The following is a 25,436-nucleotide window of genomic DNA, read 5'->3' on the forward strand; positions in this document are numbered from 1 at the left end:
TTAAATCTGAAAGTGCAGTGTATATAAACCTCTCAAAAGTAAGAGTCAACTCTGAGTCCATTAAAAAAATCGTTTTTTTAAACTAATCTTAAGCTGCTTCATTGTGACATAAAGATGAAACATTAGCATATTGCCGTCCACTTATTGTGTGTTGAGACGCCAGGGAAAACTTGAACCACCTCAAACACTGCAGTGGATATTTGATACTGCATCATGTCGAGAAGACTGTGCTCAGTGTGTTTATTGTGCTTCATATTGTGTAGGTATAGCTAACCGGCTAACTCACAGTATTACTGAAATACTACTGTAAATCAGCTGTGGGCTGCAGACACTATTAATATATATGCATTAAAACTGTCTCTATTAATGCAGGTTGTCGGTAATTCTTGGAGCAAGATTCCTGTACAACGCTGAAACAGCCAACTGAAAAGCCAACTAAAGCACAGAGAATTTGCAACATTCAATTTATTTGATCTTTTTTTTTTTTTTTTTTTTTTTTTTTTTTTATCTGCCAAAGATAACACTAGTGCTAGCTCAGGAGCTGGAGAGTCAGATAATGAGTAAAATGTGTTGCTGCATATATTATTTGTGTGGAATGTACTTGGCAAACAAGAGGCTGCAGTCCTGCATGCAGTGACGGCACTCACTGTGTTGATGAATGCCTATGAGAGATTACTCATTTAATTATGGGCTGTTTGATCAGTTATCCATAGAGAGTATATCACCTCCAAACCACATTGCACATTGCATCTCCAAAATATTTGTACTGGTTCTATTTATTACAGTTGTCAGATGCTGAATTGAATTTTAAGGTCGACATGAAACCAAAATTGACCCTTTTTTGGAATTTTGCTGTGTTTATTTTGTTTTTATCCATGCACATTATTTTATTTTATTTTTGTTCACGTGCCCTTATAATCTTCCACTTCCCTCATAAAACTCCCAATTACAGTGTAATTTCTTTTCTTCTTAATCTATCACTCCCATTACAACAATAGCAATCCACAAAAATCCAATGACCAATCAATTCCCAATGGACAAAATCATGTCCTGCCCTATTTTTTCCCCTTTTTGTGCCAACTTTAAGCCTTTGGAGTAAAAAAATAGCAGTTTCCTGTTGTGTTGAGAGAAGTCTTCATAGAATTGGGAAGTAATGATTTTAGGGTTGATTTGTATTGATCCTTAAAATATTGAGCCTCCTTTTATGAAACATTTGAGGTTTTAGCGGAGATTATCTGGTTTTTGGGTACAGGTGTATTTGTATGCTGTTTTAGAGAGAGACAATAAGAAACTGGGTCTCCAAATACTCTGTGACAGCTTGTGATTTTGCGGGGATCTGGTTCTAGTTGTGCTGACCTCAGCAAACGCACACAACTGAGTGCTGAACCACAGCAACAGTAACTTTGATTGCAGTAGTGTTGGTTGATCAGTACTAAGGTAACCTTACAAAATGGTTTCTTGGACACCTCCCCTAAATGATTGAAAATATTACAGGAGCATAGAAGCAGATTTTTTCTTTTGTTGGGTCACATTATTTAACAAATCCAGAATAGTCAAGCTTGCCTAATACATCATAGAAGACCTTGCAATGCACTGCAGGTTTGGAAATGTAAGGCATTAGCACTGCCTCCTAGAGGAAAGATGTGGCATTCGCTTTAATTACCCTGACATAGACCTTGAGTTTGATTTGAGTTTCTACATCGCTCCATCATAAAATATCTATTTGTAAACCACTGACTTTCAAAACCCGTTTAAAACAAATTTGAATGCTCATAGTTTTGGAACGACATGTGGGTGCACAACTTTTGTTTGAAATATGCCTTTTCATTTAATATTTAACTTATTTAAGTTAACTTACACACACACAGTATTCTTTAAAAAAAATGTGTGTGTGTGTGTGTGTGTGTGTGTGTGTGTGTGTGTGTGTGTGGTATGTAAGAGGTATGTAAGAAGAGGAGGGGGAGGGAGTGGGAAGGAGTTTCTAAAGGGTGTAGTGAGACAAGTCCTAACCTGCCATTCTCAACATTGGTTGTCGAGCAGGATGGTTGCTAGGCTTTAGCTGGCACCGTCCTTTCTCTGTCTCTTTCACTTTAACATTCAGACTCACAAACAAACACAGACACGCAATGCTCTTTTACTGTCTGTTCTTCATCTGCATTCTGCACTGATCAACTCGTCTTATTTTCAGGATCAGAGTGTTTGTGTACCTTGTGTTGTTTTAGTTTTATGTTGTTTCAGGTGTTTCCCTCAGGCAAGTGCAATATTGGGCCAGATGAACATTTCTTCTCTTGTTTTTCCAGTGGGATTTTAATAAAACATAGATGAGATAACTGTGGTCAGGCAAATATTGTTTTAATGAAATATGTGGACTATTGAATTTCTGGAATGCTCCAAGCTATTTTTGCAATAAGTTATTTTAAACCATTGGTGTACTGATGTAAGTTTGAGTGGGACATATTAAAGAGGTCGTAAAATTATTGAAAATAGCTCTAGTCACATCATAGACATGATTCTTGTTAGTCAAGTTTTCATTCCAGTCTGATTCAGTCCTAATCAGTAACATAACTGTTTTAAAAAGTGGGTGGGTTGGACAGAAGGTTGGGGGTGTGGAAAAAAAAAATGTTGTGAGGAAATCATTTTAAAAAATGCTTTGATTTTAATTTATCGACATCGATGAAGTCATAGAAGTAATGCAATGGTTTCACCCTTACATTTTCTATAATACAATCTATTGTTAGTCACAAGATTCTTAACATTAGTGAATAAATACATAGATCGGTAATAAACATGTATGTGCTGTAATGGGTAGAACTTTTGAGCATGTCAGTGCGTTTGTGAGTACTAATCTGCCATTTAATAGTTTTATATAAAAAAGTGCCTCTTATTTAACACATTTGTATTGGGTAACATCCATTCCGTGAGATGTTTCATAAGTGGTGGAGACTTGTTCCACACTTTAAACCCGCAAACTGCGCCTATGGAGCTGCCGACAATAGAATAAAAGCAATCGATTTCTTAAACAAATGACTGCAATCATTAGTTAACTAAATATTTTGTCATTCTTATCAAAAGTTGTGTTCATATAATTTGTCCTGGGTGTGAATGAAAGGACTGCAGGAACAGTCGTCCATCTCAGTGGTTAAGTCAGTCCGTTAGGGGGCTCCAGTGTTATTGTAGGTGAAAGAATTGAAATGTGTTAGAGAAAGTGCTGTCACGCTTTGCTATTTTCCGCCACAGGCCAGAATCCACAGAAATGGGAGCAGGCGAGGTCACTGTAATGTAATGCCAAAAATCCAAAGCATTCCCTATCCATGACCATTATTATTAAAGAGATTACTTTTCACTTTTTTGGCTTCTGTTCAGAGATATTTCACCCCTCGCTTTAATTTTTAAAAAAAATTCTCAGATGTTATACATATTTAATCAAACGTAAGTTTTGATCACTTTTATCCAACGTTTTTGGGAACTTTTTTTTTTTTTTTCAAGATCAGCAAGTATATACATCTATAGAAATATTAGAGCACCACAAGCTCACTTTTTTAGGACATATTTGTTCATGGTTTTGACAGCTTGCACATTTAAGAGAGGCTCACTCCAAAGCTCCACAAAACTTTAAATAAATCTGAGTGTGGAGGCTGTTTATTTTGGCCACTTGACATTAGAAGGGACCGTATTTAATTTAGTTTGAAATAACAATTGAAAGAGGGGTGACTGTGAGAGTTATTGTGGGAGTTTTCTAGTCTGGAATTCTTCCTCATTCGTCAGAGCGGTGATAGGCCTCTGCTCTGGTGGAATAAGATGCCTCGGCTTTGATAGAGACGTTGGACGGACTGGCGCCAACCAACAGAGGATGAACTCAGAAGTCATGACTCCCCTGTCTAGCATCCAGATATGCTGTGCCACCCACAGTCTCTATCTGTTCCTCCTGATGAAATGATGAATAAGGCATCTGATCTGACTGCATTCGGTCTGGTTTAAAGTTTATCTTGGCATTTCACTTATTCTGAGTGCATTGACCCACTGCATTTGTCATACACTATCATTCAAAGGACTCGTTAAAGGGGTCATGAAATGCATTTTTAAAACTTTTTAAAAATGTTTCCTGATGTGCAATCTTAGTGCTAGTAAGATTTTTCTGCTCAATTGTTACCATTTTCCACCCAGATTTGATTTGGACACTCTGGGAAGGGTGTCTGTCTAAATGTAAACACCCACTGCTATGATTGGCTAACATCTTTGTCTATAAAAAAGTGTTACATGTGGCACTCTCTTCAATTCTGTTACTGCATTTTTACTATTACGACTGTGGAAATTAACTAATTGTGAAAAGTGTTAATTATTATAGCATTTTTTTATAGCAAGGTTATTTTTTATTTTTTTATTTTTTTTGCGATTCTCCCACAATTCTGAAGAAAACATTTGACAAGTTACTAAACAAAATAACATAATTTACACCCAGCTTCTGACAATTTCATTGCTTACATATATATATTTAAAAAATGCATTTAATTTGAAGAAGAAAAAAAATATATACGTATTTGCATGAGTCATGTCTCATTCATTAAGACTTTTTCATTACTGGATGAATCTGCATTTGTGAATGAATCTCTTGAATGAATGATTCAAGGACAACCCCCCCCCCCCCTTTTTTTTTTTAAACAGTCTCTTGTTGTCATCTCTTGGCGTAATAAGCGATGACTTGTATGTACAGTATGTCAACACTTTCAAAAAGGTGATTTTTGCTCTATTTTGATCACTAGATATCAATGTTCATACCAAAACTATAAACCTTTATCCAAGAACACATTAGACCCCCATTTCCATGTTTGTAATGCATAAATTACAAAATGTTTTGTTGAAAATACTTTAAAGCTGCTTATCTGTACATTTTACATGACAGCTGCTCTCTCTCCAGATCAGCGGTAACAGCTCTAATCTACTCCATCGCATTAATGTTTTCTCAGCGCTGAGCAGATGACAGACATATCTGTTGAGCGCATGAATGCAGTGATCTTGTCATTGCAACTTGATTTCTGCACTCTCACAGATGTTTTCCTCACAACTAACCGTGCAAACATGATGTAAATAAGAGATTCATTGTACAGTGTAGACAGCATCATTGATTATAAATGTCCAGAACTCAGCCATTGATAAACTTGCTTAAAATTGCAGTGATTATAAAGGGAATCAAGTTCTTTGATCAAGAGAAACTGTGAAGTTGACCATTTATTCACTGGCTTGATTTACTGACACATAAATTGCAAAAAAACATCTTACTGTACATGGATTATTACATATCAGAAATGAATGAATACAGATCAGGCATTAGAATTAACATGTTTACTTGCATGTTGTGGCATTACTGTCGGTTCAAATCCGAGTCTGTTTGCAAAGCCTGTTAAAAAATTGTGACTGATTCACCACAAACGCATCTGCGGGCCGCAGGCAGGGCCAAAGACCCCCAATGGTGTAGAATTAGGCGTTGATCTGATTCTGCAGAGATGTTCTTTCTTTGCACTATTACGTCATAATTTGATAATTTAGTTTTTTTCGGAGCTTAGTTTCAATGAAAGCGGTTATTGGACAGAGGAAGTTTTGAGTTCTATAGTACAATGGGAGGCAGTGGTTCTGTGGTTCATGTAGGTTGTCTACAAACCGGATGGTTGGTGGTTCGATCCCCGGTTCCACGTGACCAAGTGTAGAGGTGTCCATGAGCAAGACACCTAGCCCCGACGAGCCCCGACGACACCTAGCCCGACGAGCTGGATGGCGCCTTGCATGGCAGATGCCGCTGTCGGTGTGTGAATGAGTGTATGAATGGGTGAATGTGAGGCAACATGTGAAGCGCTTTGGATGGCCATAGGGTCTGTTGAAAGCGCTTTATAAATGCAGTCCATTTACCATTTAGTACAAGGAAAAATTTTTTTTTTTTAATTCATGATCTCTTTAAATTAACCAAAAGTGATAACATTTTATAATGTTAAAAAATTATATTTCAAAATAAATGCTGTTCTTTTGATCTTTCTGTTAATCATAGATTCATGAAAAAATTATTACAGCTTCCACATAAATATTAAGCGGCACAACACAGCACATTTTTGAATGATTTCTGAAGAATCTGGACGGACAGACAGATAGATAGATAGCTAGATTTTGGTGTTTTGGTTTTAATTAATGAAAGGATCTTGCCCTCAGAATAAAAGTTTAATTGTTGCCAAGTGCTCGCACATTACCCATGTACAGGCATGCATGCTGATGACATGTTAATTTTTCATTCCTCTCTTATCTGTTGATATTCTGAGTGTTCAGAATAATGAGCACACTGCTCTCAGACATGATTCTCTTTTAGTTTTAATTGAGAAGCCTTTTGACAGATATTGAAGGACTTGAATATTCACAAGAGACTGAGGTAACACAAATGTATTTATTTGTTTAGTGTCGCATACATATCGCTAGATTGTCCCATAATGGTTTAAGATGTGTTAAGAATTATGCAGTGGGGTCTGCTCTCCAGAAGAACGAAACCTGAGCATGACACTGTAGAGGTCAGCAGAAGTCTGATCTTGCCCTTTACCCAGCTGTCGGAAGTAGAGGAAAATAGCTGGGAAGTTGTCTAGGCACTGGGTCAAGGGTCAGATCAGAATATTGTGATCAAACAGCTGGACGAGACCCAGTGTGTTTCTGTGTTGCACTGATCTGATGTTTTGATCGAAAGGTGTTTTATTTTTATATGGATTTTTTTGTATATTTGTTGATTAGTCCTTGTTTTATGCATTTATTTTAATTATTTATCCTTGTATTCTGCTTGTTTACATTCACATTAGACATAACTCTGTTTAAATGAATAACTTGCCAGTGCAATTTAAAGAAATGAATATGGTATGATGACCATGGTATTATTACCTTGCTACCATCCTGTATTTCTGACATCTCTACTCCCTAGTCTAGCATTCTATCGGTGACTCTAATGACACCACTGGAGGTAACTGACGTTAACTGCTGGGGTCAGAGCCGACTAGCCTAAAGTTATAACCGTAGATTAGATAATGTGTGAGAAACAGATACGCCCCAAGTCTGTAAACTCCATTTCGGTGTTGCCATGGCAGCAGTATGCCTTGTCAGTCATAATAATGGGCACGTCAGTGGGCCCAGGCTGCTCCCAGCCAGTAGCTGTCTGCGTTGAGCTATACTGTACATATAAACACAACATCTACCAAATAGTTCCTCTCTCCCTTTCTTTAGCATACCGACACACTTCGCTGAGATCATCAAGATGCCTTTTGTGGGGATAGAGGCCCTAATTAAAGCATCAGACACTGACTGTTAGCATAGCCAGCCGTAGACCTTCAGAAAGTCTCCAGTTAGTCAGTGTGCGCTGTAAAGACAGGTTAGACCCTCAAAGTACAACTTTAACACCACCAGTGACTCACTAAATGGTTCATAAAATATAAAGATATTGTATGTAATGTGAACGTGTTACAGTATATGCGAATGCACAGTAGAGAGCTGCCGTGAAATAAATGATACAAATGTTATTTTTAAGTTACTCTTAATGTGGGCTAGTCGTTTTATATCTATATAACAATTTGTTCTAGTCCTCGATTCTGATCCATGTGATTTATTCTACCAGTATCAACACGGGAACAGTTTCGTTATTTGTATCACTCCTCTTTCAGCATTTCTCACAGAGAGTGATTTTCCAGGTTAAGTTTTTCATAGAATATTTATATTTTCATGTAATTTTTAGCTGTTTCAATTAGTGAAAAATGACTTTAGCCTAATAGGTTTAGTTAATAACTGTGATGTAGATTATTGTATATCCAATGGAACGTTAAAGGTGTGGTATGTAGGATTGAAATGGGTACTGCAGGCAATTTCAATTTATTGGAGAGTGTTGTTTTCCCCAGCCTCTCCTCCTCAGGCTCGACGCTTACGCACGCAGTTGCTCACGCAATCCATAGTTTTCATGCGTCGTCACACGCTTATAAGAACGCCCACCTGGAGGGCAAAACAAGGCATTTTTGCCATGTTTGTAGTCAGTATTAATGCAGTAAGACAGTGATATTAAAATACAAAATTCAATATACACCTTATTGATTTTGCATACTTTGTACAGGAAAGCAGATGAACACAGAATATTAGTGCAACACAATGTTTCTCGTGAAGTGTTTTCACCATCAAAACCCATTTTAAAGAAAACACATTGCGTTCATATTCTTGGCTCATCTACTCGCTTGTTCATAGTATGGGTCATAAAAAAGCTGTAAACTGAATTTGATATTTTAATATCACTGTTATGTACTTTAAGGGCGGGTTGCACTAATGCAGTTTCTAGCCTATTGTCGGTTCACCCTTCGTCTGCTGCTTGATGAACTATTATTCCCTTAAAGCTGCAGTCCGTAACTTTTTGCACTCTAGTGGTTAATAAACAGAACTGCATGCGTCTTGCGGAAGAACATTGCAGCTGGAGCTACTTCTCTCTGTTTATGTCTATGGCGAGTCACGCAAGGACTGTGCTCCTCCGCAGCGGTACCTGCCCGTCTGGCCTGAAATAGTCCCAATATAAACACTTATTATAAGTGTACCATAATAATTCATGGTAAGACAAAAACACAGTTTGGAAAATGGATTCATGTTGTACATTCTCATTATATAATTTTTGTAAATCTTGAACACAAAAAAAGTTACGGACAGCAGCTTTAACTAAAACGAGTTGATACATACCCCTCTCATCTCAGTGTGTGCACTTAATCGCTCTGTCACGCGGTGACGATCTGATAGCATTTAGCTTAGCCCACTAAGCCCAGTTCATTCACTATGGTACCAAACAGAGATCAAGTTAGAAGCGACCAAACACCTCCACGTTTCCCCTATTTAAATACAGCTATACGAATAGTTGAACGATCAAGTATGATGACATAAAATAAAACGTGGAGCTTTTCTAAGTGGATTAAAAAGGAGAACTATAATGTATGGTGGAATAGCACTTCTGAGAGTACTTCGACTCTGCGGAGTAAAAAGTCCTGGCTGAAACATCCTCCCTCACATCTACCCCTCCCCCCCTATTGACATAAATGGGAGAGGGAGGGGGAGATGTGAGGGAAGATGTTTCAGGCAGGAAAACTATGGATTAACAATGAAAGCCACACTGTAAGTTGATGCGTTGATTTATCCTTGTTTTAAAGGGGGGGTGAAATGCTGTTTCATGCATACTGATCTTTTTACACTGTTAAAGACTTGGAATCCCATACTAAACATAGACAAAGTTTCAAAAGTTAAAGGGGGGGTGAAATGCTGTTTCATGCATACTGATCTTTTTACACTGTTAAAGACTTGGAATCCCATACTAAACATAGACAAAGTTTCAAAAGTTAAAGGGGGGGTGAAATGCTGTTTCATGCATACTGATCTTTTTACACTGTTAAAGACTTGGAATCCCATACTAAACATGGACAAAGTTTCAAAAGTTAAGGTGGACGTTTGATGGGAGTATTTCTTTGTCAAAAATACTACTTCCGGTTAGTCATAAGTTTCGGCAAGTTTTTTGCGATCATGCGTCCCCATTGACGTTAGTGGGGGCGGAATTTCCTTGTATGGGCCTTACGGACAATTCTACCGGAAGCGTGTGAGAGAGAGAGAGGGAGAGAGAGAGAGGGAGAGAGCGAAAGCAACAGGCTATGCCCATCAAAGCGCTCGTAGGCTGCGCTGCACAGGTAATGTGCACAATTAACAATGACATCAAAAAGTGCGTTTTTGGTTGCCAGACCAAGACAGTCCTGCACAGATTCCCCCAAAACCCCGCGGTAAGGCAACAGTGGATGTAATTTGCTTTTCCGGATCAGCAACTGAGTTGCGCGAATGTTTATATCTGTTCGCTGCATTTCGGTGCCGACTGTTTCATAAACATGGCCCAGCATGACGCCGGATTTTCCAATAGCCTAATGCTGAAGGATGGAGCAGTCCCAACGTTAGAACCGCGGGCGGTGAGTTAGACTGCTTCAAATGTCTGTGCTCATCAAGTAGCCCAAACATGATCACGTATAGTTACTATATATATTACTATATATAGAAATTGATCAATGGAGCATGCGATGTGTAGTGCGTGTACATTTGTTTAGCTGGCCACTATATGTGTAACTTTATGTTTGTGTATTGTAAAAGCACTCAACAATACACAAAGAGGGGGGAAATATGTTGAACTAAATAAGCACGCTTCTTCATTCAAATGCGCTACTATTCCGTGTCTATCTATGTAAACACTAACTTAACCTGTCTACACAAACCACGCGTAAACACACAAACACACGTGCACAACTGCACTTCCCACATGTACACCTTCAAAGACAAAAATACGACGATATAATTCAAGTATAAATATGTAAATAACACAAGCCGCTAAGCATATTATATAGTTAGTGTATAACTTGTACCACATAGAGACGTCCTGCTCTAGTCGTTTTTGCTGCTGCTCCTGTTCAACTGCAGCCTCTGGGTCTGATTCCGGATCATAGATGTATGGCTGTATCTGATTAAAAGCCATATTTTTATTTTGAATAAAGTTTTTTCCCCGCTGTTAGGGATGACAGCTTTACGACGCACTCGACGCACTCAACACAATAGCAGCGGCGTGCACACGTCATTATTTAGCTCCGCTCACACGACACGCCCCCACCCGCTCGGCTTTTTTCGGAAAGACTCGGAACAGCGCATCTTTCTTATATAATTATAAAAAAAATAAAGACTTTTCGGAGATATGCAGGATGCAATGCTACTCTATAGGTACTCAAGATTGACATGACACTGACTGAAACTGAGTGTTTCACCCCCCCTTTAAGGTGGACGTTTGATGGGAGTATTTCTTTGTCAAAAATACTACTTCCGGTTAGTCATAAGTTTCGGCAAGTTTTTTGAGATCATGCGTCCCCTTTGACGTTAACGGGGGCGGAATTTCCTTGTATGGGCCTTACGGACAATTCTACCGGAAGCGCGTGAGAGAGAGCGAAAGCAACAGGCTACGCCCATCAAAGCGCTGGCTTGTAGGCTGCGCTGCACAGGTAATGTGCACATAACAATGTCACCAAAAAAGTGCGTTTTTGGTTGCCAGACCAAGACAGTCCTGCACAGATTCCCCAAAACCCCGCGTTAAGGCAACAGTGGATGTAATTTGCTTTTCCGGATCAGCAACTGAGTTGCGCGAATGTTTATATCTGTTCGCTGCATTTCGGTGCCGACTGTTTCATAAACAAGGCCCAGCTCGACACAGGATTTTCCCGATCGCCTAATGCTGAAGGATGGAGCAGTCCCAACGTTAGTACCGCAGGCGGTGAGTGAGACTGCTTCAAATGTCTGTGTCTTTGCCTATGCTCATCTAATTGATCAATGGAGCATGCGATGTGTAGTGCGTGTACATTTGTTTAGCTGGCCACTATATGTGTAACTTTATGTTTGTGTATTGTAAAAGCACTCCAAACAACAATACACAAAGAGGGGGGAAATATGTTGAACTAAATAAGCACGCTTCTTCATTCAAATGCGCTACTATTCCGTGTCTTTCTATGTAAACACTAACTAATCCTGCTGTGCAAAACCGGTCCGCTTACTGTCTACACAAACCACGCGTAAACACACAAACACACGTGCACAACTGCACTTCCCACATGTAACGTTACACCTTCAAAGACAAAAATACGACGATATAATTCAAGTATAAATATGTAAATAACACAAGCCGCTAAGCATATTATATAGTTAGTGTATAACTTGTACCACATAGAGACGTCCTGCTCTAGTCGTTTTTGCTGCTGCTCCTGTTCAACTGCAGCCTCTGGGTCTGATTCCGGATCATAGATGTATGGCTGTATCTGATTAAAAGCCATATTTTTATTTTGAATAAAGTTTTTTTTCCCGCTGTTAGGGATGACGCACTCGACTCAACACAATAGCAGCGCGCTGCTGCACACGTCATTATTTAGCTCCGCTCACACGACACGCCCCCACCCGCTCGGCTTTTTTCGGAAAGACTCGGAACAGCGCATCTTTCTTATATAATTATAAAAAAAATAAAGACTTTTCGGAGATATGCAGGATGCAATGCTACTCTATAGGTACTCAAGATTGACATGACACTGACTGAAACTGAGTGTTTCACCCCCCCCCCCCCCCCCCCTTTAATATGTTCATTGTGCCTCATTCATGAAACACGAACAGAATGAATTTGTGTGTAAATTGTTCGTAAAGCCGCTCTGACGTAAATTTTCGGATTCACAAAAATGTTCGTATTTTCAAAATGTTAGTTGGTACGAAATAAATTTACACCTGCTCCCTACCACGTGTAAATGGTGCGTAAAACATTTGAACGTTCTGTTTTCTAATTTAGGCAAACCGATGACATTGCATTTTGATGCACTATGTAGGGCAGGCCTACCATTATAATATTTCAAGAGTTGATTTGCCCCATCTTTTTTGTTTTGTTTGTACTGTTTAACAATGGGGAATAGGCAGCGCTTGTCACTGTCATTTTTTACAAAGCCGTCCAATCACAGTGGAGGAGGGGCAGGACAAAAACTACGCCGACCAATCGTCCCACTTGTACACCACTTAGCTTTTTACTGCATTTCTAAATTCAGTAATATTCTTTAAAATTAGAAACTAGTTGTAGCACATACTGCCATGGATATTCTGTATCAAAGTATCTCAGCTGGAAAAACGCTGCCCTTGCAAAGCGCTTTCTAGCGCCACCAGCTGGCTGTTTTCAGATGAGCACCAGGTCTTTAGCTGGCTAAAACATGTTTTGGTGGACACGATAATTTAATATTTATTACTAGTCATATGGCCAATTACTCATTTATGCAAAATCCTGTAGCCAAACCAGAGAAAGAAGTCTAGAAGAGTCCACAGCATCCCTGGTCACATCATTTGCAGTTGTAACTCAAGGGCGGGGATTATGCTAATTATGAATGAGTGTGCACGCGCATACTATTTACACATGTTTGGAATTCACTAATATACACACGTTTAACTAACGAATCTGTGGTATACGAAGCGTTTGTGAATCTGGAGGAGAGTTTTCGTAAAGGTCCATTTTATGCGCATATTACTCAGAATTTGCTCATATATTTACAAAAGTTTCATGAATGAGGCCCATTGAGATTTTTAGATGGATGCTGAGGCTTTTTAGGTCTGGTAGAATCTGCTATCTCTGACCCGGGTTGTTCGCTGATTTTCATGGCTGCAATACGATATGTTTTCAGGCCAACTGGCAACCTGCGGTGTTGAAATACTACTTGGTTAACTGGCAACGTACGGTATGGCACAGACCAAAACAAAAACGGACATTCTGACACTAAATGCACATTTCAAAGTAAAATAAACTGGCTGCAGCATTTTTTCCCCTGAGAAACAAGTAGGTGTATTTAGTATGTTTCCTACATAACTGCAAGCATATTATGGTATTTATGCTTTAGTAAAGTGAACAACTTACATACAGCAGCTTTAAGCCACTTTGCCATGCTTTGCACTTAAGATTTAGATTAAAAATGTGACCCAAGAGGATTTTTATATTGGTTGCTTAAAAAAAGAGGATATTTATATCAGCATTCTATGCTTAAGGCTTGTGATATCCAGCTGTGAGAAGTTTTTGATGTGGAGTTGATGGTGGGGTATGCTTATTTTCCAAAAATTCTCTTCCCACCTTCAGCAATCCCACCAGGGTTACGTCTGCTCCAGAACTTTCTAAATCCAGCGTTGACTGCTCTCTGCTCTGCTCCGGGGGGCTGATTCATCCATCTGTGCAGTCAGTGCAGCACTAAATCAGACCTGTTGATTTCTGGATGGCATGTCACATGCCTGATGGGACGAGATATTTTCTGTGTAAGAAGAATGGAAAAATGACCAAAACAGATGTAAATGTCATGCGATGTCATAGCTGCAGGGATCCTTGCGGGGAGCAGAAGAGAAGATGAGCCTGTTGAGTGAACTGTTGTCCAGATTTCAGCTTATGCCATTAATAACTCATAGTTGTCAACATATGGCCCTGGGCTAGTGCAGGTAGTAGTTAAAGCACTGACACATCACTTTTTTTTGCCTTTATTTTTTTCCCCTTTAGACACATACTTGATCACTCTTTGTCACACCCATTGTAACTGCTTGGTTTTGTTCAGACTCTAATTCTCTCTCTGTGTTATCTTAGTATATCTGGACACAAGTATCTATAGCTTTCTTCTGTGTCTTGATTTATGGCCATCTACGTTTGCTGTTGCCAGGCAAGACTTTGTGGGTGTGTGTATGTGTGTGATTTGGGATGAGGGATAGGGTTTCATTTTTACAAGGTGTTGACATGAGTTATAACACATAGAGTCATCCAGACTGCCCGGCAGCCAAGATTCAACTTAGATACATTGTCCATCCAGAGAGCTTATCACTTCATACCCCGTTGGTCCTATTAACCTGTTCGCATTGAAAACACACCATAGAGTGTGTTTTTGTGTGTGGATTTCACAGGTGCACGTTAAATCAACACTAGAAATGTGACACACCCTGTTACTCAACTTTATAAACAAACCAACCTGTTTGCACCCGTCCCTTGTATGCAAATGCATTGCGCCGCACACACTATACGCCTACTTTTTTACCAGAGTTTAAGACTCTTGATATTAAATGCATACAACTAGGGGATGTTATGATTTTGTAGAAAATAAGTGCACTGATCTTTGGCTATAATGATTACAGAGAACATGCTAAGGTAGTTAAGTTTCTTATGTAGTCTTAAAAGTAATATTTTATTCCAAAAATATACATATCAGTCCCGCTCATATCATTCCAAGCTTCTTTGACTTTCATGTGGAAAGGTTTTCTTTTTTCTTTATTTTTCATATAAGAAAGTAAACTTACTACGACCCCCCTCCCTCCCCCTGTTCTTAACATGTGATGCCACATTTGATATGAGCGCTACAGCAGAAGGTATTTTGTTTTTTGTTTGTTGTTGTTGTTATTATTATTATTAATATTTTTGAACTGGAGATGTTGATAATATCATCATAATCCTAATTATCTGTACTTTCAAACAACAAAAATGTTATGGCGTCCTGTCATCAAGACGGTTTCTTTCTTAAAAGTTATTAAATGCGTTTAGCATTTTTTTTTTTATTAATAAAAAAACAATGGTGCTGCTAACTAGAATTTAATCTAAATATTGGCGCGAAGAACATAGCATTACTACTGGTGTGACGTAACTGAAGAGATGAATTAGCATATTTTTTTATTAATATTAGAATGGAGTTCTAATGCATGACAAAATAAATAACATTTAAAATAATTATTGAAGAATTGTTGGCTCTAATGTTAGAAAATGGTATTATTAAAAAAGCTAAAATGGAACATAAGTCCACTCAGGTCCTACCTAGCAGGTAGCTAGGCTAGTGGTATAGTGGTACAACAGTAATATATTTCTGTCAAGTTAAACTTGGATTTTGATGGGTTGCCATGAAGATCTTTAGTTTCTGTGTGTTTATGATATGATGGTAGTTTTTCTATTAAAAAAATTAAACCCTAAAATGCTCATGAAGTGGCTCTTGGAGATGACTTTCATGTCCTCATGTAGTTAGGCTACAGAGGCTGAAAACACAGCGTGTGTGTGGTGAGTGTTTTCTGCATTGCGGAAATCAGAGGGTCTTACATAATGTACCTCAAAATTTGTAGCAAATCACTGAGAAACGTCCTGCTCAAGTCGTCCTTGCAATGGAGGTTCCGGTTGAATATCTAGTTAGACTCGTGCTCGGATTGATATGGTCAAATCTGCATTATTGTAAATGTCTTTACAGTGTTTACAATCGCTAAGCTATAGGTAGCCTCCGGATAGGATCTGAAGTTCAGTTATGGTAATGGCCATTTAACTTTTAAAACATGCACTTTATACTGTAGATTAATCACAACAGACTGGGCCGTCTGGCCAATCAGAGCAAAGTTGGCGTGTGGAATGTTTGACAGTTTTTCTTTTGGCCTTTCTCTCACTACTTTGTAAACTTCCTCAAAGTTTCACAAAGTAATCTCTTTGTCAAAAAACTACATTTAGACACTTAATTTCAAGGTTTAAAAGATAAATATTTATTAATATAATATCAGTCAAGTGTGTCCTTTAAGATTGCATTGAATAACTGTTGCGAGGTGTTTATAGTCCATATACCCAGTGTCCTCTGCAAAAGACAAAACAAAACAGAAATAGTCTTCTCTCTTACACATCCACACACTCTCTATTGTGCCTATTTAAGGTACTAGACCCTATATGCATCCATTTCGGTTTCATTGTTTATATGGGACCGAGCAGGTTTTGAGAGTCGATATCCTACCCAGCACCCCCACATGACATGCTATATGTGTGGCCGGGTATTCTCACATGTATGCTGCTGTATCTGTGGGGGTAGAGGGGCATTTTAAGGGGTAACCAAACTCCCTCACTGGCACTGGTGTGAAAATCTAACACGTCCCTGCTGGCTTTTGAGCCGCTTTCAAATCTCTCACCTACCAAATTAAAAGCTGACGTCTTGCCTTTGGAAAAAGATCTTTTGTATAGTGTTTGTCTTGCAGATACAGAGAGATGGCAGGGGGCAATAGTAAACGGGCTCCTTCCAGGCTCCATATGCCAGACAGCTGATTGTAAAAAGCCGACATCTAATCCTGCTACCGTGCGGTTCATCCGTCAACTCCGACCCCTCCCGGTGTGAGGCTGGAAGTGTCTCGTCAGACTGCCAGATGATGACCTGGTCTGGACTTGAGACTTTAATCTCTCAGAGATTAATGGTTGTAGCTTTATGTGCGGCCGTGGCTGCGGAGGGGGATGCAGTATGTGCCAGCAGCACTGAGGTTCCTCTCGTTTGGCCGGCCTTGTTGCTCATGGGTGTCACCGTAACAGTTACTCATGGACTAGATATGCTAGGATGGTTTATTATTAGCAGTTCTACCCCAATCAGTCATTAGAGGAAGGTCTGAGGGTCAAAAATAAAGAGGTAACGGCTTGTCTGCGTGCTGTTTACAGGGATATTTTAGACCTGGAGGAGCGCACATATTTACCACCAGAGGTTGAATAACCTTGTCATTTCGGATAGTGGAGCAAAGCAGATAGAGACAGAAGGAGAGGAGCAGGGAACTGAAAGCAGCCTAGATTTAGAAGATAGAACCTGCGCAGACAGGAGGACGGTCTGACAAAGAGGGGAAGAGACAGACTCGGCCCCGAAGGAGGAGCTGCTGTCCCGGGGCTGGTCCCTGTGCTACAGCGGCTCTCTGTTTTGTGTGTTTGCATCGTTTCTCATGCCGTGATGAAGTCTCGGGGAGAGGCTGTGGGCTGGAGAGAAGTTAGAGGACTCTGCCGAGGTTTCTGGTCCCCCTACGAGGCGCTGGCTGCCTGCTGGAGAGGGGGATTTATCTGAAGACCACAAACACACACAAACACTCGCTGGCTGAGTGTTTATTTTGTCAGGCAGGCAAAAGAAGAACTTGTTCTTATTTCTGTACTTCTCCTGAACACTGCAAAAGGACCACCAAGATGAGTCGATGGCTCAAATGCACCTCCATGTACTTTGTATGTATCAAGAGATTTCTAGTAGTGATTTTTCACTTAAACTTTTCTCCCTTCTTTTAGTCTTGTATAAAAAGGCTTTTTGTGTGCGTGTGTGCGCGTCTGTGTGTGTGTGTGTGTTTGTGCGTGTGTGTGTGTGTGTGTGGCCTCAGTGTGAGACATTGACTTATAGCCATCTCTATAAATTCAAGGAATCCAGGAATGCTGCAGGATTCTTTAGAGATTGAATTGTTGCCTGAGATCTTTGGAGCTCAGAGGTCTTTTGAACAGCTTGTGTCAACTTGTGTGATCATGCCAGGCTTAAAAGTATATTTTTGTTGATTCTTTTTCTTTTTTTAATTACATTTTTTTTTTGTATTAGATTTGCTAAAAAAATACAAAGTATAGATTTCCTTTTTATGTATCAGTTCCAGGTTTTTTTTGTATTGGCATTCAACACCAATTATGGATTTCCAGTAGATGCAGATGTTAGATATATGAATATGAGAGTATGTATATGTGTTTACCATGCATCTTGAAATGTTACTTTATTTTAAGTATGCACATTAACAAAATAAAATAAAAATTATGACTATGTATGTAGAATTACGGAGTGATCTTTTTGTACATCACTACCATTAGCTTGCGAAAATATAATCAGGCCTATAGGGTCTCGCATAGTAAAACCATTTTTCCAGTTTGTGGGTGACTAATGCTGTCATCTTTTTTTTTAAAAGACCTCAAGCCTTTCATTTCCTGTTACGCTTTTAATGTTGGAACATGTGATGTACAGGAGTTGTTCACATTCCTTCACTCAGCTAATTACACTAGTGATCACCACCCTGATCATTTAAAGTCATGAATAATAGGTGTCACCTCGGCTGACACTGCTGTCTTTGTGCATATGCTGATAATTCTCTTTCTCACTATCCTGTAGAACACAGACTGGAATAAGTATGATGACAGGCTGATGAAGGCAGTGGAGAGGAGGGAGGTGGACAAGGTCGCAGCAGTGCTTGGCAAGAAGGGCATCATCCCTACCAAACTCGATGTAGAGGGCCGCTCTGCGTAAGTTCCCATCACTAGGGATGGGTCACAATGGTTGACCAGTCATCCAACAACTGACTAGAATAGACTAATGTTAAGGACAACTAGTTTATCTAGATTTGTGTGTGTGTGTGAGAAAGTGTGTTAAGTTAAACAGTCCTACATTTCAAAACCTTTTTTTCAGAACCCTGTATTCTGATCCCCTTTGCGAGCTGTGTAATTGTTTAACATAAGAACACGTCCCTAAGAAACGTGACCTCACTTGGTGGGATTAACCCAAAACCAGCCTAATTATACAGGGCATCCTTAAGACAGATTAATCGACTAGGCAGCATACCAATTAGCCTGCTTTGAAAAACTGTCGTTTTGCACATCCCTGCCTATCACATGCAGTACACACACTGTGGGGTTATTTATAATAGTCACATAAATCTCATATATAATACTCGCATATAAATCTCACATACATCCACACTCTTTAGTTCTGCATGTTTTTTTTAAACCTGTAATTAAGTTTTCTGTAATAGTATAGGCACAATAGGGTTCAAAAGTTTTCATTTTAGGAAAAAAATATATAATTTCTTCTCTTGAATATGATCTTCAACTAACCCTTTTAATATACTGCACCTCTTTATCATACAGCAGGCACTAATTGTCACTTCATTACCTTCCCTAGGTATTTATGCATATATTTGCATTTATTTATGCTTTTGTTTATACTTTTGTTTTTATTTATGCTTTTCTTTTTTCTTTTATAAGTGGTAGTGATGGACTGGTTTGGGGTCATTCTGTGTCAACTAAAGTAATGAAAGTATATGAAAGTAATACATAAATAAAGAAGAATGCATTTACAACATAATCCTTTGTATTGTAGAGGAGGTAAAAATGACAAGAATCAAAAAGATGGCAGCATCATTTTATTTTTTACACAAAGATTGGTAGGTCTGTTAGTTACATCTGTTGACTTTAGCAATCTTTGTTGCATTATATGCCAATAGTGACAGTTCAAAAATGGGGGGGGGGGGGGGGGGGGTAACACTTATGGTTTAATCCCAGAGATATGAAGATCTTAATGTGGTTCCATGAGTTAATTGATTGGTTTTAGTGGTCCAAGACAAAATGTGGGTCACTTTGCATACAGCTGATACTTTGTTCTTTTTAAGAGGAATATGTAAACAACGAATAATGTAGAAACTAGAAATATATCATTATTTTCCATCAACAACTGTCTTGATGCCATGAATGTTATTTTTCCGAAGTTTGTGTGCCTGTAAAAGTATTAAAGATATATTGATATCCCTCTAGATTCTAAATCTTAATAAACTTTTCTTTTGGAATCTTCATTTTTAATCTTTAATCATTTTTAAACAAGTGCTTTCCCCAAATTTTAACTGTCACCATTGGCATATAATGCAACAACGATTGCTAAAGTCAACAGATTTTACAAATAGACCTATACCAATATTCGTGTAAATATATAAAATAATGATGCTGCCATCTTTCTAAAGTCATTTTTACCTCCTCAAATTTGTCTTCGAATCTATCAACTAGCTCCGCTTCACCTTCTCCGTAGCTCTGGTTGGTTGTAGCGCTATCCTATTGTGTGCAGAGGAAGTTTGAAAGGCACTTATCCCGCCTCTTGGATAGAGCCCAGTTAGGCTCAGCTTGTTTGGCACTGATAGGCCAATGTTTTTGTCCAATCTGGGCTGAGATGTTTTGTGCCTGGCCAAGGATTTAAGTTAAGATTGGAAAACATGTTGTGATCAGATATGCTTGACCAGGCGCAGAACAGAAGAGCCAGAACATCCGGAACTCGAAGTTAACACGACAGTTTCCTTCCTAAACTCATGTTAACTGCTTATGTAATCTTCTGAAAACTCCCAGTCCAGAGAGCTATAGATGATGCTGCTTTATTTTGGGATGAATGCAAGAAAAGCAATTTGGGTTAGAGGTGAATCGTTTAACCTTGTTATTCGGAATCACTGATTGATGTTTCACATTATTAAATGACTACACTGTAGACTTCAACACTATCAGATCAATTGCGTCTTTTCCTGTTTTAGAAAGCCACGCTGGCCTCCCGTCCATCCCTGATGTTTTTAAGGCTTAGATGAACTCATTTCAGCTTGATTTAACCACAGCTTTGTTTCATCCCCTCATTTAGTCCATAAGATTCCCCTTTGGGTATTTTTATCATAGTGTGAGATTCTTCTTGCTCAGTTGGATGGAGATGAGCTTGACTTGTAATAAGGTGCTAGAATTTCTCAAGACTAAATCAAGTGCATTCGCCACCATCACAGTCGTCAGGTCGGTGTTAGTGTAACAGAGCTCAATTAATAAACACCAGCCTGTTATATGAAATGGATGTCTGTGCACCCTAATGGTTGCCAAAGGACCTGGACATGAGCGTATGCAGTCTTTTTGTGCATAGTCTAGTAGGTCACACATGTTGGAATTTGGGATTTGGAAATCCTCTGTTCATATATAGCAGGACCCCACATGCAGACTGCATATCCAGCCTGTTATTTTCTTCACCGGTCAGAATAGCTCAGAGGGAGGACAGACCACAGGGCTTGTAGGGTGTAATACAGTAGTTCTAGTGGGTAAATTGGTAACATGCATTAGTGCAGTATTTTTGCCATGTGGCCAGTTGGAAATGAGCAGATTTCTCTGTTAATGTTTAAATAAGAGCATGGCATGAAACACACCTGCTTGATGGTTAGTTCACAGGAAACCTAGACTAAGCCTTCTTGAGACCATGAGTTTTGTTTCTTTAACACACCCACTTTTGAAAATAGATTTATCCAAGATCTGTAATAAATAGCTGACAAGTGTCAAAATTTGATTTTGATGCATGTAAAATAAGTTGACCAGTAACTTTGTTAGGAACTTATAAAATAATACATGGTTTAACATGTATAGCATGCATATTACATATCACTTTCACTTTAGTGACAATATGGCCTGAACTGTTTGTCAAATATTACAATAGAGAATAGAAAAATGCTACAAATGTTACAATTGGAAAAACAATGGAATTGTCCATTTTGGCAAAAGTAAAAAATTGTTTTTGCCTTTTAATATAGTGTATATGAGAAGCAAAAGAAAAGTACAGGAAGAGACAGTGGAGTAGGATGAACTTAAAACAGTGGTGTTATTGTGAACTAAACCTAAAACTATTCAAATGTTGTTGTTTTTATTTAATATTATGTTATATTGTTATATTTTTTTATTGAAAACTAATGCAAAATTCATGACCCGTAAGGCATATATGTCACTAGTACATTTTCAAATTTTTTAGTTAATTTTGGACCCTGAATTTGCACAGAAATTTCTCTGGAAGCTCAGATAATTATTTTTGAGTTACTTAAAGTTTTGCTGCTGCTAGAGGCTTTTAGCTGCCACTGAGTCGTGTGTTCATTAAAGTATTAAAATTCCTAATGCATTCCAGATTTTTCAGATATTCAAATGTTTTGAAATGGCTTTTGCTGAACTGCAGAGACTCTGGCGACAGACTAGTGCAGCATGCAAAAGTCTTGTTTTGAATTCAAACTGACCTCCCCCCCACCCCTCTCTACCTCCTCTAAAAATACATAATGTATCTTGGAGCCTCAGATATGTGAGTCAGCCAAGGAGTTGGAGCCAAGCTAGAATGACATGTCTGGGTCTTCGTGACCATCTGAGCCCTTCAGTCTCTTCTAATCACCAAGGGGCGCGTCCATAATAACAGCCACCTTCTTTCCATATACCTAATGTTATTGCATAGAGTTATTTTTTCATATGAAGTCACATTTGCAGGAACCCGTAAGAGCAATGAGCTGTGACTCCCTTTGGGGGAATTATTTAGACATTTAAAAAAATCAAATGTAAGTTTGTAGTAGTTGAACAATGTGGTTTTGATGGCTTACACAAAAGCAATCATAACCAATGTTGTATGAATTTTCATAAAAATATGGTTTCAAAAAGTGACTTGCACTGGGCATTTTGATGAGAGTCACCATATTGCTGAAATGGTATTAACACACACAAGACATCTTCTCTTTCCTCAATTCTAATAATAAGTCTGACTTTTTTCCTCTCAAATTGCCACCCATCATCTCTCCATGGGTGGTTGTTTTGGGACAGTGTGTGGAGTTATCCACAACTTCACACGTCAAGCTTCAGGTCAGGGGCCTGTCTACATGTTTGACTTTTCACCATCAACACTGTCTTAAATAACACAAACACAGGTGAACATCTGCACGTCTATCTTATCAACATCTCAGAGGACATTCTCACCTCTTTAAACTGAGCTCAAAAAATCTATTCTGAATCTTGTGTGAATGTGAATCAGTTAAGAACATTAATCTTGCATCTAAAGCAGTTATAGATATTTTACATGGTCAGCATTACAATAATGAAAGTATATTTATATGAATAAATAGTATGCTCATGTAATTTAAAGTGAAAGGTATTGCGTGCAGATGCATTTAAGGGGGGAGAGAGTTTCTCTTGATGGTGGTCCTTTCCTCCTCTACAATGCTGATGACAGTGGTAGGAGCAGGCATCAATTTTTAGCATGCATTCATCTGTTATTCTCTCTCTTTCTCTCTCTCTTTTCTCCAGGTTCCATCTTGCTGCTTCCAGAGGACATCTCGACTGCCTGAATCTCATTCTTAATCATGGTGTGGATATTACAGCCACGGATGCCACAGGTGAGGATGTTGCTCTAGATGAGTGTGCTCATCTAGCTTGTGAGTTGGAATACTAGAGAACACACATAATGATAAACATTATTGTTAATAATTTTGTGTAAAAGAGTGAATTTCCTTAAAGGCATAGTTTCCCCAAAAATGTTTTTCCAAACTAATAAGACTTTTATTCATCTTCAAAACACAACTGAAGCCATTTTGGTAACACTTTGCAATAAGGTTGTATTAGTTAATATAATTATACAAAGATTAACTAATGCTGAACAGATGCTGAACTAATGCTGATTAACTAATGTCTATGGTTAATTAATGTTAACTAATGAATTAACTAATTGCACTGTTAATGTGAATAGATGCATAAATATATCTGAGTTTAGATGAACTAATGCTGAACAGAGGTGTTAATTAATTTAAACTAATACAACGTTATTGTAAATTACGAAATGTTTAATGAAACCTGAAAGATTTCTTTCGCTTCATTGAAAGTTTGTTCCACCAAAACGTTGTCGCTTTGAAAAGTTCATGAAGAGATTGTAATAGTTTTAAGTTAGACTTTTATTCACATTTAATCATTGATAAATTATTCAAATGCCCAATGCATTCCACATTTATCAGATATTCAAATGTTTTAAAATGACTTGTTAAACTACAGAAGCACAAACACATAGGAGCTTCTGCAAGAACCATTGATGTACTCGCATGTCAAGCAAATATAGTTCAGAGATAGTGAGCTCATTATCAACTGACACCTATAGAAGAACTGTTTTATGTAAAATGGGAATACATGGGGTGTGTTTTTGTTATGTTGACATTGGTCTAGAGTAGACAAGCAGTTAAGACTGTTTCACCTGGAACACTTTTGTTACCTAATGGTTCCTGTTGAATTGTTGTTTTGTTCTTGTAGGAAAAAATGCCTTACACCTGGCTGCCAGAAATGCCCAGTCACTGTGCGTGCAGAAACTACTCCAGGTAAAGCTGTTTTTCCCAACCAACTCAGTTGAAAGTAGAATGTTGAAACTGAATTTCTGCTATATTTTATCCTCTTTTTGACGAGGTTTTCTAAGGGCTGTGGTGATACGAACTTCAGAGAGGAATATTTACAGCCTCCATTGTAGGACTATGCCAATACAAACATATATCAATGTGTCCTGGTTCTTATTCTCACTATACTGTCAATATTAGGTCGGAATTTTTATTTTTTATAATTAGATTTGCACTCGGTCAGTTCAAATCATATTTTCAGTGCAGTCCAAAATGTACGTTTTGAGATGCTATATTGATTAAAAGTAAATCAAACAATAAAAGAGGAACATACTATTGTGTTACATGGCAATGACACTTGAATCATGACATATACACTTCAAAATTTTGGGGTTGGTAAATTTATGTTTTTGAAAAAAGTGTGTTATGCTCACTAAGGCTGCATTTATTTAATAATATTTAAACTTTAAAAATATTTGAAATGAATACAATTTAAGATATTAATTTATTTTTTATTTAATTTCATTTTATATATTTTAATATATAATATATTATAATATATATATAATATAATATTAAAATATAATTAATTTCTGTGATGGCAAAGCTGAATTTTCAGCATCATTACACTAGTCTTCAGTGTCGCATGATCCTTCAGAAATCATTAAAATGCAAGATGGAAGAAAAAAAAGATTTAATGCTCAAGAAACATTAATTATTGTTATCAATGTTGAAAATAGTTGTTATGCTTAATATATTTGAATTGAAATACAATTGTGTTTTAAACTGCGTTTAAAAAAAAGTTTTATGATGTTTCCTGGGGTGCACTTATAATATTAGAACATTTTTGATTGAAAAAAACAGACATAGTTTTTTAATAAAATAAATTTTTCCTTCCCTGATTTAGTCTTCTGCTCTGAACGCTCCATTTTAAGGGGCGTGACTGCTGTGAGACTTAAAGGGATAGTTCAACCTATAAATTAAAATTGTCATCATTTTACTCACCCTCAAGTTGTTCCAAACCTGTATGAGTTTCACAATGCAAACGCGATATAGTTAAGAGATTAGTTGAATAAAACGTCCCTGTAGAGATTCCCTGTTAAATGCGTCACCGATAAATTCTCATCGTTTGATTGACAGCTGCAGCGAACTACTCCAACGATTGCTAA

The 25,436-nt window shown here is 38.1% G+C and overlaps 1 protein-coding gene across 2 annotated transcripts in view; it reads left to right on the plus strand.

Moving 5' to 3' along the window:
• The window catches only part of uacab (uveal autoantigen with coiled-coil domains and ankyrin repeats b), a 65,140-nt gene that overhangs the window by 21,643 nt on the left and 18,061 nt on the right, over positions 1-25,436 (plus strand). The window contains exons 1-4 of one of the 2 annotated variants that reach the window (XM_067440522.1): positions 16,997-17,572; positions 18,486-18,616; positions 23,201-23,289; positions 24,191-24,255. In XM_067440522.1, the coding sequence (XP_067296623.1) occupies positions 17,537-17,572; positions 18,486-18,616; positions 23,201-23,289; positions 24,191-24,255 (321 nt within the window). In that variant the 5' untranslated portion in view covers positions 16,997-17,536. Of the gene's footprint in view, positions 1-16,996; positions 17,573-18,485; positions 18,617-23,200; positions 23,290-24,190; positions 24,256-25,436 lie in introns of those variants that run through there. The other variant, XM_067440513.1, reaches the window with a different exon arrangement.

Source organism: Pseudorasbora parva, chromosome 1 (genome assembly GCF_024679245.1).
Source record: "Pseudorasbora parva isolate DD20220531a chromosome 1, ASM2467924v1, whole genome shotgun sequence".
Classification (NCBI taxonomy): domain Eukaryota; kingdom Metazoa; phylum Chordata; class Actinopteri; order Cypriniformes; family Gobionidae; genus Pseudorasbora; species Pseudorasbora parva.